The following is a 14,369-nucleotide window of genomic DNA, read 5'->3' on the forward strand; positions in this document are numbered from 1 at the left end:
GCACGCTGGAAAAGTGTGCTCTTCACGGACGAATCCTGGTTTCAACTGTTCCGGGAAGATGGCAGACAGTGTTATGGCGTCATGTTTGCGAACGGTTTGCTGATGTCAACATTGTGAACAGAGTGCCACATGGTGGCGGTGGGCATAAGCTACGGACAACAAACACATTTTATCAATGGCAATTTTAATGCACAGAGATACCATGACGAGATCCTGATGCCCATTGTTGTGCCATTCATCCGCCATCATCGCATGTTTCAGTATGATAATACACGGCCCCATGTCGCAAGGATCTGCACACAGTTCCTGGAATCTGAAAATGTCCCAGTTCTTCCATGGCCTGCATACTTGCCAGACATGTCACCCATTGAGCATGTTTGGAATGCTCTGGAACGATGTGTATGACAGCATGTTCCAGTTCCCGCCAATATCCAGCAACAGCCATTGGGACAACATTCCACAGGCTACAATCAACAGCCTGATCACTTCTATGTGAAGGAGATGTCGTGCTGCATGAAGCAAATGGTCACACTAGATAATGACTGGTTTTCTGATCCACGCCTCTACCTTCTTTTAAAGGTATCTATGACCAAGAGATGCATATCTGTTTTTCCAGTCATGTGAAATTCATAAATTAGTGCCTAATTTATTTATATAAATTGACTGATTTCCTTATGTGAGCTGTGACTCAGTAGTCTTAGAGATAGTTGCATGTTGCTTCTCTATTTTTGTTATGCGTCGTCTCTCATCAAGTGGAAAAGGCAACATGTAGAGATAGTGTACATCGGAATGATTTAAAATCAAACTGAACGACGTAGTCCTGTTTCTAAACACTTTATTTCAAATCAAACTGAAGGCACACTGTTTGCATAGGTCTCATAGTGAATTTCAACAATCAAGGAAAACCAGATTATTTGATATAAATTCATTTCATGGGCCTGACTATAATTGTGTTGACTCTGCTGTCCTGTGCATCACATTTCAAAAGATAACATACTGTAGTTATACAGGAACAAAGACCTTCCAGGTGTCCAAATATCCATTCAGTCAGAAAAGCTGAATTTAGAACCCAACACAACAAGAACAGTGCAATATACAGGAAATACATTTAGAAAACAGTCATAAGAAAACAATGTCATTTTCAAATAGTTATTGCTACATTTCAGATGTCCTTCATCTTAGGCATACACATGTAGCAATAATAACATGCATGTCTGTGTCCTTATAATTCCAGTCTATTGTTTATTCACATACTAGAAGCATTAAGCATCATTCAATACATGGCGTTTTCTTAACATTAGATGTTCCCTTAAGACTCGTGCTCTTGTAGAAACAGTACAATCACTTTAAACACTAGTCTCTTTGCTTTAAAGCGTTGCAAATAAATAGACCTGAAACAGCATATCAACACATGATACTGTTAACCCATGGTATAAGGTACCATCTACAAGAACTAAATCAGTCGATAAAGTCCATTCTTAAATATTACAAGTATACAGGACGCCTGGTTTCAAGTGGTAAGGCAAGACATAGCCTGGCAGCTAGCCTAGTAGCCAGAGATGTTTGTTCATCAGGCAACTCCTTTGTCTTTGTTGTTGGAATGAAATACAAATACTGAGACTGGCAAACAGAGGCTACCAGGCTAGCATTAGTATAATTCTATAGTAATGGCATCCCTGGACAGATCTGAAACGGAACCCTATTTCCTATATAGTGCACTACTTTTAGGGTTCCATTTTGGACTGAGTCCCTGTGTGTCCAGCCGTGGCCCTCCTCTCTCCTTTCCTACAGTGTCATTTTGGACTGAGTCCCTGTGTGTCCAGCCGTGGCCCTCCTCTCTGCTTTCCTACAGTGTCATTTTCTTCATAAAGGCTGACGGCGATGTTCCTCTTTGGACAACCTTGGGAAAAGGCGCAGCTCACAGAGAGAGAAGAGATTTCCAGTTAGATGTCTCAGTAATCTCACTGAGCTCCGTTGTCGAGTGTTGGTCCTCGTCTCCTCCCTGAGATGTTGTTTTGGGATCTAGAAAAGAAAGTGGAACGTCATGAAATGGAGTGAAAATAACAGATATTTTTGTAATGAACGTTTCTGTTGCTTTGGAACCTAGAACAGAACAGATGAGTCAAAACTAGTGCACTTTATAGGACAAAGGGTGCCATTTGGGACATAGCGTAGCAAACACTTTGTGATGTTCTTGAGGTTCTGCGCTGCAGTATATTCTGTTCTTACCTGCTGGGTTTCTTATGTCCACCAGGTGGCGCCAGATTGGACTTTCCTCTCTGTAACACGACTGATGGTATTTTGGGTTTGGTGAGCGGGCAGGGGGGTGCGGGTCTGTTGGGGGGGTCAGGTCTGTGTGTGTGAGGTGTTGAGTGGGGCTTGGGGGGCAGGATGGCTGGAGGAAGGGGTCCTTTCCGCTGGGCTAGGTAGCTGGGGATGGGAGGTTTATGCTTGGGCTGTGGCAGGGGCTGGAGAGAAGGTTGGGGCTTGGGCTGGATGGAGGGTTGGGGCTTGGGCTGGAAGGAGGGTGGGGGCTTGGGGTGGAGGGAGGGTTGAGGCAGGGGCTGAGGTTGAGACTGGGGCTGAGGTTGAGCCTGGGGCTGGGATTGAGGCTGGGGCTGGGATTGAGGCTGGGGCTGAGGTTGAGACTGGGGCTGAGGTTGAGACTGGGGCTGAGGTTGAGACTGGGGCTGAGGTTGAGACTGGGGCTGAGGTTGAGACTGGGGCTGAGGTTGAGACTGGGGCTGAGGTTGAGCCTGGGGCTGGGATTGAGACTGGGGCTGGGATTGAGACTGGGGCTGAGGTTGAGACTGGGGCTGAGGTTGAGACTGGGGCTGAGGTTGAGACTGGGGCTGGGATTGAGACTGGGGCTGAGGTTGAGACTGGGGCTGAGGTTGAGACTGGGGCTGAGGTTGAGACTGGAGCTGGGGTTGAGGCTGGAGCTGAGGTTGAGACTGGAGCTGGGGTTGAGGCTGGAGCTGGGGTTGAGCCTGTCTCTGCTGGGCTGCGTAAGCAGGTATAGGAGGGGGTTTCACAGTCGGACGGAAGATAGCGTGCCTGGTTCTGGTGGAGGGGCTGGGACGAGGACTGGGCTGACTCTGTGGCGGACAAACACAAGCACTCACAGCACTACTGTCAGAACAGTTTTTTAATTATTATTTTGATATTTACCTGTCAAGAGTAAGATTTTTAGCATTGACTTTACTGTACATAGAATGTACTGTGGTGTAAGGTGAATGAACAGATCCCCTCACCAGTCTGTCTGAGCCCTGTCTCTTCAGTAGGAAGGCAGGGTTGGCATGGCCGTTGGCATGGCTGTTGTCAAGGTGACAGTTTTCAAGACTGTTGGCTTGAAGATGTTTGGCTTCAGCAGGGACTGGCCAACTGACTGGGCAACTAAGGAGTCAAACACAGTGTTTTTCATTCTAGAAGTTAAATCTGAGATGTTGATTACTGTGAAATGTCTAAGGTGCATATTTTCCTTTAATAAAATAAGATAAATTCAAACAGCAAAATATGTAAAAACAACTGAAATACTGAGCTACACACATTGTCTTGGGTGGTGGGACTGAGGTCTTCAGAGGAAGGTTTTTATGTAGTTTATGGTTGTAGCAGCACCACAGTCCCACAGCAGCCAATAGGACAAAGATAACCATGGGGAGGAGCAACAGGACAGGAAGTAGACTGCCTAGAAACACAAACAACATCAACAACAAATGTCAGATCAAACATTAACCTGGAAGATATGACTTGAAAACCAACAATCAAATATATGTGGTTTAACCTAGTAGTCTTTTTCAACACCACATCAGTTATTAGATTTAATCAGTTATTAGACTGACTGAATCATTATTTGAGTGACTGGTTGGTTGATAACATACTGTGGTTGATGACAGGTCCACTGTCGACACTCCCTCCTGTCCCCTCCTGGTCACACAGGGGAGGAGCCCAGCCTGAGTCACAATGGCAGTGGTGGTTGTTGTTACACAGCTAGAGAGAGAGAGAGAGAGAGAGAGAGAGAGAGAGAGAGAGAGAGAGAGAGAGACGGTTTCAACACTGACAACCTGTATTATAACAGCTGTATTAAACCTTTGAGTCCATAACCTCAGACCCAGCACCTTCCCTTATTCTGCAGTAGCCCATACGCCTACCTACCCCTCCAACATCACTCCCATACCCTTCCCCTATCACACACCCAGCCCCTCCCATACCCTTCCCCTATCACACACCCAGCCCCTCCCATACCCTTCCCCTATCACGCACCCAGCCCCTCCCATACCCTTCCCCTAACACACACCCAGCCCCTCCCATACGCTTCCCCTATCACACATCCAGCCCCTCCCATACCCTTCCCCTATCACACACCCAGCCCCTCCCATACGCTTCCCCTATCACACACCCAGCCCCTCCCATACCCTTCCCCTATCACACACCCAGCCCCGCCCATACCCTTCCCCTATCACACACCCAGCCCCTCCCATACGCTTCCCCTATCACACACCCAGCCCCTCCCATACCCTTCCCCTATCACACACCCAGCCCCTCCCATACCCTTCCCCTATCACACACCCAGCCCCTCCCATACGCTTCCCCTATCACACACCCAGCCCCTCCCATACCCTTCCCCTATCACACACCCAGCCCCTCCCATACGCTTCCCCTATCACACACCCAGCCCCTCCCATACCCTTCCCCTATCACACACCCAGCCCCTCCCATACGCTTCCCCTATCACACACCCAGCCCCTCCCATACCCTTCCCCTATCACACACCCAGCCCCTCCCATACGCTTCCCCTATCACACACCCAGCCCCTCCCATACCCTTCCCCTATCGCACACCCAGCCCCTCCCATACCCTTCCCCTATCGCACACCCAGCCCCTCCCATACCCTTCCCCTATCACACACCCAGCCCCTCCCATACGCTTCCCCTATCACACACCCAGCCCCTCCCATACCCTTCCCCTATCACACACCCAGCCCCTCCCATACCCTTCCCCTATCACACACCCAGCCCCTCCCATACGCTTCCCCTATCACACACCCAGCCCCTCCCATACCCTTCCCCTATCACACACCCAGCCCCTCCCATACCCTTCCCCTATCGCACACCCAGCCCCTCCCATACCCTTCCCCTATCGCACACCCAGCCCCTCCCATACCCTTCCCCTATCACACACCCAGCCCCTCCCATACGCTTCCCCTATCACACACCCAGCCCCTCCCATACCCTTCCCCTATCACACACCCAGCCCCTCCCATACCCTTCCCCTATCACACACCCAGCCCCTCCCATACCCTTCCCCTATCACACACCCAGCCCCTCCCATACCCTTCCCCTATCACACACCCAGCCCCTCCCATACCCTTCCCCTATCACACACCCAGCCCCTCCCATACCCTTCCCCTATCACACACCCAGCCCCTCCCATACCCTTCCCCTATCACACACCCAGCCCCTCCCATACCCTTCCCCTATCACACACCCAGCCCCTCCCATACCCTTCCCCTATCACACACCCAGCCCCTCCCATACCCTTCCCCTATCACACACCCAGCCCCTCCCATACGCTTCCCCTATCACACACCCAGCCCCTCCCATACCCTTCCCCTATCACACACCCAGCCCCTCCCATACCCCATGGCCATGGCACTTGGCATTGCACTCATCCGCCCTCAGGAAAGACGCGTTGCGACACTCTCCACCGAAACAGATCTGTTACAGAGAGTGAGAGAGAAAGAGGGATGAGAGAGAGGGCGAGGGAGAGCGAGTGAGCGAGAAAGAGAGAGAGAGACAGGGATGAGAGAGTGAGAGAGAGAGAGAGAAAGGAGAGGGATAAGAGAGCAAGAGAGCGAGTGAGCGAGAAAGAGAGAGTCATTATCATAAGTAGATAGTCCAGTAAATGGCATCCTTCCACAACAGAGAGCTCATAGACTAAAAGATACACAGCGCTCAAGCACACACACACACACACACACACACACACACACACACACACACACACACACACACACACACACACACAAACCACACCACACCCTCCACCCACACTACCCCCACTCCTCCTCTCCCCTCCTCACCGAGTCCTCTCCACACTTGGTCCCGGTCATGACCAGTCCTGGGTCCAGTGTGTCCCCCTGTTCCTCGTCCCCCTGGCCTGGTCGGTAAACATGTGTCCCCCTACAGAGGACCTTCTTGCTTCCCACCCGGACCGTGGTGTCAATGGGAACAGCGTTAGTCTCCAGGGGCTTGGAGGCTGAACTCACACACTGGATCTTACCACATCTAGCATCCCTAAAGCAACAGAACGGTCACATGGATTCAGACATGAAGGGATTGTTTAGTAGATGTGAAAGAAATGTTAAATGGTAGTTGAAGGAAGAGACACTTCTATACAAAGGATCACACATTTGGTGGTGACTGTGTGTCCCCTCACCTGTCCCTGCATCCTTTGTATTTCCCCAACAGGTCTTTGCCACAGTTCCCAAAGGTGTCTCCTGCCTCGTTCACCTTCTTAAAGCACAGGTCTAGAGCAGGACGGCCATCTAGAGAGGACAGAACACACACAGTGTTATATGACCTCCTGCAAGCACACAAATGTTCCTGTGGTCAGGTAAAGCCTGTCCTGTGAAGATTTCTGATAGTGAAAACAGAAATAACACCGAACAGAGCCCAGTCCATTAACAAGCCCTAATCCTTCTCCCTTGGAGCCAAGGACCCAGATAGGTGTGAGCAATATTGTCGAAGCCGCAGACCAGACAATGGATTTCAATAGGGGAGCATTACATTGAAAAGTGCTATAAAGGCAATCCATTACTTTATAACAGCATGCAATAACATGCCTACTAACTCCGCCCCAGAAAGATTGATAGGTACTAACCCCGCCCCCAGAGTGATTGACACTGCTGCTCCAGGGTGAGACACATGCCGGTGTAGCAGTAGGCCCGCCCCCCATCACAGGAAGTACCATCCACCAGGTATAAGTTAGCAGGACAAGACTCCGCCTTCCCATCACAATACTCGGGTAGGTCACATGACCCTGTTGGAGTACGACACAACACACCTGGACTCTTCAACTAGAGAGAGAGAGAGAGATAAAGAGAGAGAGGGAGAGAGAGAGAGATAAAGAGAGAGAGGGAGAGAGAGAGAAGGAGAGAGAGAGAGAGAGAGATAAAGAGAGAGAAGGAGAGAGAGGGGGAGAGAGAGAGAGAGGGAGAGAGAGAGAGAGGAGAGAAGGGGACTATTAAATGATCCAACACACCTCGACTCTTCAACTAGAGAGAGAGAGGGAGAGAGAGAGAGATAAAGAGAGAGAGGGTGGGGGAAAGAGGGGAGAGGGTGGGGGAAAGAGAGGGAGAGGGTGGGGGAAAGAGAGGGAGAGGGTGGAGGAAAGAGAGGGAGAGGGTGGGGGAAAGAGAGAGAGAGAGGGTGGGGGAAAGAGAGGGAGAGGGTGGGGGAAAGAGAGGGAGAGAGAGAGAGATAAAGAGAGAGAGGGAGAGAGAGAGAGAGATAAAGAGAGAGAGGGTGGGGAAAGAGAGGGAGAGGGTAGGGGAAAGAGAGGGAGAGGGTGGGGGAAAGAGAGGGAGAGGGTGGGGGAAAGAGAGAGAGAGAGGGTGGGGGAAAGAGAGGGAGAGGGTGGGGGAAAGAGAGAGAGAGAGGGGGGAAAGAGAGAGAGAGCGGACAACCAGAAAGCTAGAGAGAGAGAGAGAAATAGAAAGAGAGAGAGAGAAAGGACAAGCAGAAAGAGAGAGACGACAACCAGAAAGAGAGAAAGATAGAAAGAGAGCGAGAGAGAGAAATAGAAAGAGAGCGAGAGAGAAAGGACAACCAGAAATAAAGATAGAAAGAGAGCGAGAGAAAGATAGAAAGAGAGAGAGCAAGAGAGAAATAGAAAGAGAGAGAGAGAGAAAGGACAACCAGAAAGAGAGAAAGATATAAAGAGAGCGAGAGAAAGATAGAAAGAGAGCGAGAGAAAGAAATAGAAAGAGAGAGAGAGAGAAAGGACAACCAGAAAGAGAGAGACGACAACCAGAAAGAGAGAAAGATAGAAAGAGAGCGAGAGAGAGAAATAGAAAGAGAGCGAGAGAGAAAGGACAACCAGAAAGAGAGAAAGATAGAAAGAGAGCGAGAGAAAGATAGAAAGAGAGAGAGAGAGAGAAATAGAAAGAGAGAGAGAGAGAAAGGACAACCAGAAAGAGAGAAAGATAGAAAGAGAGCGAGAGAAAGATAGAAAGAGAGAGAGAAATAGAAAGAGAGAGAGAGAAAGGACAACCAGAAAGAGAGAAAGATAGAAAGAGACCGAGAGAAAGATAGAAAGAGAGAGAGAGAGAGAGAAATAGAAAGAGAGAGAGAAAGGACAACCAGAAAGAGAGAGACGACAACCAGAAAGAGAGAAAGATAGAAAGAGAGCAAGAGAAAGATAGAAAGAGAGCGATAGAAAGATAGAAAGAGAGCGAGAGAAAGATAGAAAGAGAGAGAGAGAGAAAGATAGAAAGAGAGGACAGTGTACAGTACCATACAGTTGTGACAGCAGACTCCGTGGGCACATTCTGCTCCAGCCTTGAGAGTACAATTGTTGGCATTACAGCAGGGACTGGAACACTCCTGCAGAGAGAGGATGAATAATCAGTATACACACACACACACACCAGTGGAGGCTCTTCAGATGAGGAAGGGGAGGACCATCCTCCTCAGTGAATATAAAAAATAAATAAATTGTAAAACACTGAAAAAGTTGCAGTTTTTAGATAAAACTATATTAAATATATTCACATCACCAAATAATTGATTAAAACACACTTATTCATTTATTCACTTATTTAGCTAGAAAATGCAGCTGGCTAGTTTAGTTACTCAAACAGAGGGATGCTATGTTAGCAAGCTGGCTATGACTATCCAACACAACACTGGAACTCTTCCAATTCAAGGTAAGCTTTTGGTTTTATTCCTTTATTGCCACTGTGGCCCACAGATGTAACTGCTTACTGACTGTACACTGTAACGTTACTGCATGATTGTAGCCGGTTTACCAATGAATTAGTTATATGAGCTATGTTGACTAGGATGTTACTTTAGCTAATATGGGGACAACGATGTAGGCTGTGTGTAGTGGTTATGACATGGTTTGGCTTGGAAAGGTTGTTTTGTCTGGTCACATAGAGCTGATGTGCTGTTCATTGAAGTCCACGAACAAAGGGAAACGGTGAGAGGAGGAGAGTGCATAGAGGCGAGAAGGAATACAGCATGGCTGCTATGAAAGTGAACTGTTTTTATGCTGATCACTGTTGTGTTCATTCCGCAGATTCTGTTGACAAATGTTTCTTAAACGGAAGCAAACGAAACGGAACTAAAAAATACCTGAATTTGTCAAATAGAAACTCTCATTTGCAACTGTTGGACTAAGGATTACACCATAAACTACATGCAGTTAAGAGTGTGCAAGGCAGTATTGAATGTGTCACTGTCTGTCATCTCATTGTCTTTCTCTCGACCTAAGTGTAAACTTTCATTCAAAGGCTAGGTTTTAGCAACCTCATGACTGATTTAGGGAAAATGTGAATATCATGTAGTAGTCCCCAATGTTATATTAAACAGGGTGAATAAAATATGAATGACAGTCATTTAACATTCTGTAATAGAAGTAAGGCAATGTCAATGGCGGCACTGACCATCACTGACACACACACACGCACACTTCCCCCCCCCCCTCACCTTCTCGTCTCCACAGTCACACTCCTCTCCATCCTCCAGGTACCCATTCCCACAGCGCTGTCCCCCGTACATGGCTCTGGTGTTGGGGAGGTTGAACAAACACTTTCCCCCTCCGGAGCTCAGGTACCTGCTCAGCTCCCGATGGTTACAGCCATTAAATACACGCGGGAACGGGTGGCTGTGACACACATACCAGGGGTGTATTCGGTAAGGTGCAACGCATCGCAGATAGAAATGCCATCACTAGACTTTACATTATTCCTTCTACTCTACGTGTCAGAGAGGAAATTCTGTTCTAAGTTATATATTTCTATACAGACATTAATAATCCACTACATTTTGCTCAGCTGAATGTGTCCCGGGAATGTCTTTTACAAAGCAGGATCAATCATTATATCATTATTTAACCTTTATTCATACAGGTTTATTCTCATTAAGATAAAATCTCTTTAATAAGAAAGATATTTTCAACATAGATAGATTCTCTCACCCAGTGGCAGCAGCCATGATGCAGCCTCCATCATCAGCCTTGGCCTGGCAGCACCCAGGGCTGTCATGGCTCATGCCAAAGTTATGCCCCATCTCGTGGGCCATGGTCGCTGCCACGCCCACAGCACTGTCAGAGTGGTCCTGTAGGGGGGTAGAGGTGGATTCCCGTATTGAAAGTCAAAAGGACATACATCTCATGTTAGCTTGGTTCTAGATCTATGTGTGCTATTACAAATACATCACAACTTCATGACAACTTTAGAGAAAGCTTTACTGGGCTGCTATTGGCTATAGTCAAATCTCAAACGACAGAGTTCTGTTGTAGTCTTACTGAGTTGATTCCCCCTGACTGGTACTCTGAGCACATGGCTCTGAGAGGGGCCAGCCCAATGGTGGTGCCCTGAAACGCCACGCCCCTGGGGGAACAAAAAACACAGCTGTGTAGTTCCACTGAATGGTTTTAATGGAAGGAAAGAGAGCTGGATTGAGGATGGATGGATTAAAGAGATCTAGAGTACAGTAAGGAGTGTGTGTCACACTAACGTGATGAGTTGAGCGTTGTCGTTAGGTAGTGTGTGTAGCTGTTTGCGTCTCCAAGCCAGGAACGCTCCCAGGGTACTGTAGGGGTTACCAGACACACTGATCCTGTCCTGATCAGACCACACCTCCAGACCGATCACTGCCACACGAATACTTAGAGACTTGTAGTACTGCAAAAACACACACACACACACACACACACACACACACACAATTTGACCAACATGTTTTATTTAAACTTTAATTAACCAGGTAGGCAAGTTGAGAACAAGTTCTCATTTACCAAGATAAAGAAAAGCAGTGCGACAAAAACAACACAGAGTTACACATAAACAAACACACAGTCAATGACACAAGAGAAAAATCTATATACAGTGTGTGCAAATGTAGTAAGATTAGGGAGTTAAGGCAATAAAAAGGCCATGGTGGCAAAATAATGACAATTTAGCAATAACACTAGAGTGATAGATGTGCAGATGATGATGTGCAAGTAGAGATACTGGGGTGCAAAAGAGCAAAAAAAATAACAATATGGGGATGAGGTAGTTGGGTGGGCTATTTACAGATGGGCTGTGTACAGGTGCAGTGCTCGGTAAGCTGCTCTGACAGCTGATGTTTAAAGTTATTGAGGGAGATATAAGTCTCCAGCTTCAGTGATTTTTACAATACGTTCCAGCCATTGGCAGCAGAGAACTGGAAGAAAAGGTAGTCAAAGGAAGTGTTGGCTTTGGGGACGACCAGTGAAATATACCTGCTGGAGCGTGTGCTACGGGTGGGTGTTGCTATGGTGACCAGTGAGCTGAGATAAGGCGGGGCTTTACCTAGCAAAGACTTAAAGATGACCTGGAGCCAGTGGGTTTGGCATACCAGGGTATTTTTGGCAGCATGAGCGAAGGAAGCTTTGTTGCGAAAAAGGAAGCCGATTCTAGATTTAATGTTGGATTGGAGATGCTTAATGTGAGTTTGGAAGGAGAGTTTACAGTCTAACCAGACACCTAGGTATTTGTAGTTGTCCACATATTCTAAGTCAGAACCGTCCAGAATAGGATGCTAGACGGGCGGGTGGGTGCGGGCAGCGATTGGTTAAAGAGCATGCATTTAGTTTTACTAGCATTTAAGAGCAGTTGGAGGCCACGGAAGGAGAGTTGTATGGCATTGAAGCTCATTTGGAGGTTTGTTAACACAGTGTCCAAAGAAGGGACAGAATGGTGTCATCTGCGTAGAGGTGGATCAGAGAATCACCAGCAGCAAGAGCGACATCATTGATATATACAGAGAAAAGAGTCGGCCCGAGAATTGAACCCTGTGGCACCCCCATAGAGACTGACAGAGGTCCGGACAACAGGCCCTCCGATTTGACACACTGAACTCTATCTGAGAGGTACCAGATTGCATAGCGGAGAAGGTACGGTGGGATTCGAAATGGTCGGGATCTGTTTGTTAACTTGGCTTTCGTAGACTTTAGAAAGGCAGGGTAGGATAGGACTGTAGGACTGTCTATAACAGTTTGGGTCTAGAGTGCCTCCCCCTTTGAAGAGGGGGATGACCGCGGCAGCTTTCCAATCTTTAGGGATCTCAGGTGATACGAAAGAGAGGTTGAACAGGCTAGTAATAGGGGTTGCAACGATTGCGGCAGATAATTTTTGAAAGAGAGGGCCCAGCTGATTTGTAGGGGTCCAGATTGTCTAGCCCAGCTTTGTAGGGGTCCAGATTGTCTAGCCCGGCTGATTTGTAGGGGTCCAGATTTTGCAGCTCTTTCAGAACATCTGCTATCTGGATTTGGGTGAGGGGGTGCAAGTTGCTGCGGAGTGTATAGCTGTTGCTTATTGAAATTCCCGATTATCATAGATTTATATGTGGTGACAGTGTTTCCTAGCCTCAGTGCAGTGGGCAGCTGGGAGCAGGTGCTATTATTCTCCATGGACTTTACAGTGTCCCAAAACGTTTTGCAATTATTGCTAAAGGATGCAAATTTCTGTTTGAAAAAGCTAGTCCTTGCTTTCCTAACTGACTGAGTATATTGGTTCCTGACTTCTCTGAAAAGTTGCATATCGCCAGGGCTATTCGATGCTAATGCAGAACGCCACAGGATGTTTTTGTGCTGGTCAAGGGCAGACAGGTCTGGAGTGAACCAAGGGCTATAACTGTTCTTAGTTCTACCAGGCAGTGATGGGTACGAGACCCAGCACCTACGATCCAAATGAGAGCCAGACGGAGCTGAGGTCCGGTACCTTTGGTTTTTTTAAATTATCCAATGAAATGTTGTTGTCCCCATTTAATTTTCCACAGCCAACAACACGAGTAAACAACAGCAAAATCAGACAACTCCATAGTAGAATAGTTGACCTATTCAATTGTTCAACCTGTCGCATTCTATGAGAGAAAAGAATATTGCTCTTGAGGCGCATTCAAATCTCAAGAGAAAGGGAGAGAGAGATGCCTGCTCAGTCATTGTACAACATTCTTAATGCAGTCCAGAGGAAAATACATATTTGAAATCATTTGATGGCCACTGTTAAAAGTGGAGGATAACGGAGCTTTCTAGAGTTAACAGGCTGATTCTCAAATCCAAGAAATGAGTAGGCCTTAACTGCACCATTTTAGAACCAGAGTGTACAGCAGTGGTGTTTAGCAGTGGTGTTTAGCAGTGGTGTTTAGCAGTGGTGTTTAGCAGTGGTGTTTAGCAGTGGTGTTTAGCCGTGGTGTTTAGCAGTGGTGTTTAGCAGTGGTGTTTAGCAGTGGTGTTTAGCAGTGGTGTTTAGCAGTGGTGTTTAGCAGTGGTGTTTAGCAGTGGTGTTTAGCCGTGGTGTTTAGCAGTGGTGTTTAGCAGTGGTGTTTAGCAGTGGTGTTTAGCAGTGGTGTTTAGCCGTGGTGTTTAGCCGTGGTGTTTAGCAGTGGTGTTTAGCAGTGGTGTTTAGCAGTGGTGTTTAGCAGTGGTGTTTAGCAGTGGTGTTTAGCAGTGGTGTTTAGCCGTGGTGTTTAGCAGTGGTGTTTAGCAGTGGTGTTTAGCAGTGGTGTTTAGCAGTGGTGTTTAGCAGTGGTGTTTAGCAGTGGTATTGTTCCATGCGAGTTAGCGCTCGCCAATGGCGTTGAATGCATAGGGAAGACTGGGGCTAAATGTAACACGGGCCAGTGTAACTAGGCCTACATTATATTCACAGTACAGGATCCTTGGTTGACTGAGTGCCAATGGAACAGTTTTTTGGGGGGGGGGGGGTGGGGGGGGGGCGGGGGACAATCAAGTCATCAATATGTTTCTAACTAGCAACATTATAGCCTTATGTTTACACTTTAAAGTGTGTGATCTAACCTGCCTGATCATATGGACCTATATGTTATTGGGCTCATTTCTGGAGGGGGAAATTATATTTTCATTCAGTTTGCAGTAGAATGTTGTTATGAAAAGTCACCAGAACTGGCCTTCTCGCAGTCCTTCTCCCCCACAAAAGTGTAGGTCTCTCCACCACCTGTAGTATGCTGTGGTATGTGCCTTTTGTCAGTATTATATTGTTTAGGTTACTGTCTTATACCCCCCACCGCACCCCAAACTAGATGCCTAGTTAAATAAAAGGTTCAATAAACCAAGAATATTCAACTAGGGTCCCACAATCTCCCAAATGAACCACA

At 47.4% G+C, this 14,369-nt stretch overlaps 1 protein-coding gene across 3 annotated transcripts in view; it reads right to left on the reverse strand.

The window, feature by feature from the left end:
- Positions 1 to 818: 818 nt before the first annotated feature.
- Positions 819 to 14,369, reverse strand: part of adam19b (ADAM metallopeptidase domain 19b) — a 49,714-nt gene continuing 36,163 nt past the window's right edge. For all 3 annotated transcript variants that reach the window (XM_036970142.2, XM_036970141.2, XM_036970144.2), the window contains 14 exons: positions 10,746 to 10,912; positions 10,534 to 10,618; positions 10,204 to 10,343; positions 9,714 to 9,891; positions 8,517 to 8,606; positions 6,883 to 7,078; positions 6,439 to 6,547; positions 6,083 to 6,296; positions 5,640 to 5,717; positions 3,882 to 3,990; positions 3,550 to 3,688; positions 3,255 to 3,396; positions 2,230 to 3,098; positions 819 to 2,022 (listed from right to left, as the gene is read on the reverse strand). In XM_036970142.2, the coding sequence (XP_036826037.2) occupies positions 1,962 to 2,022; positions 2,230 to 3,098; positions 3,255 to 3,396; positions 3,550 to 3,688; positions 3,882 to 3,990; positions 5,640 to 5,717; positions 6,083 to 6,296; positions 6,439 to 6,547; positions 6,883 to 7,078; positions 8,517 to 8,606; positions 9,714 to 9,891; positions 10,204 to 10,343; positions 10,534 to 10,618; positions 10,746 to 10,912 (2,577 nt within the window). In that variant the 3' untranslated portion in view covers positions 819 to 1,961. The remainder of the gene's footprint in view (positions 2,023 to 2,229; positions 3,099 to 3,254; positions 3,397 to 3,549; positions 3,689 to 3,881; positions 3,991 to 5,639; positions 5,718 to 6,082; positions 6,297 to 6,438; positions 6,548 to 6,882; positions 7,079 to 8,516; positions 8,607 to 9,713; positions 9,892 to 10,203; positions 10,344 to 10,533; positions 10,619 to 10,745; positions 10,913 to 14,369) is intronic.

This window comes from Oncorhynchus mykiss, chromosome 25 (genome assembly GCF_057628025.1).
Source record: "Oncorhynchus mykiss isolate SJ-2025 chromosome 25, ASM5762802v1, whole genome shotgun sequence".
In the NCBI taxonomy this organism is placed as follows: Eukaryota; Metazoa; Chordata; class Actinopteri; order Salmoniformes; family Salmonidae; genus Oncorhynchus; species Oncorhynchus mykiss.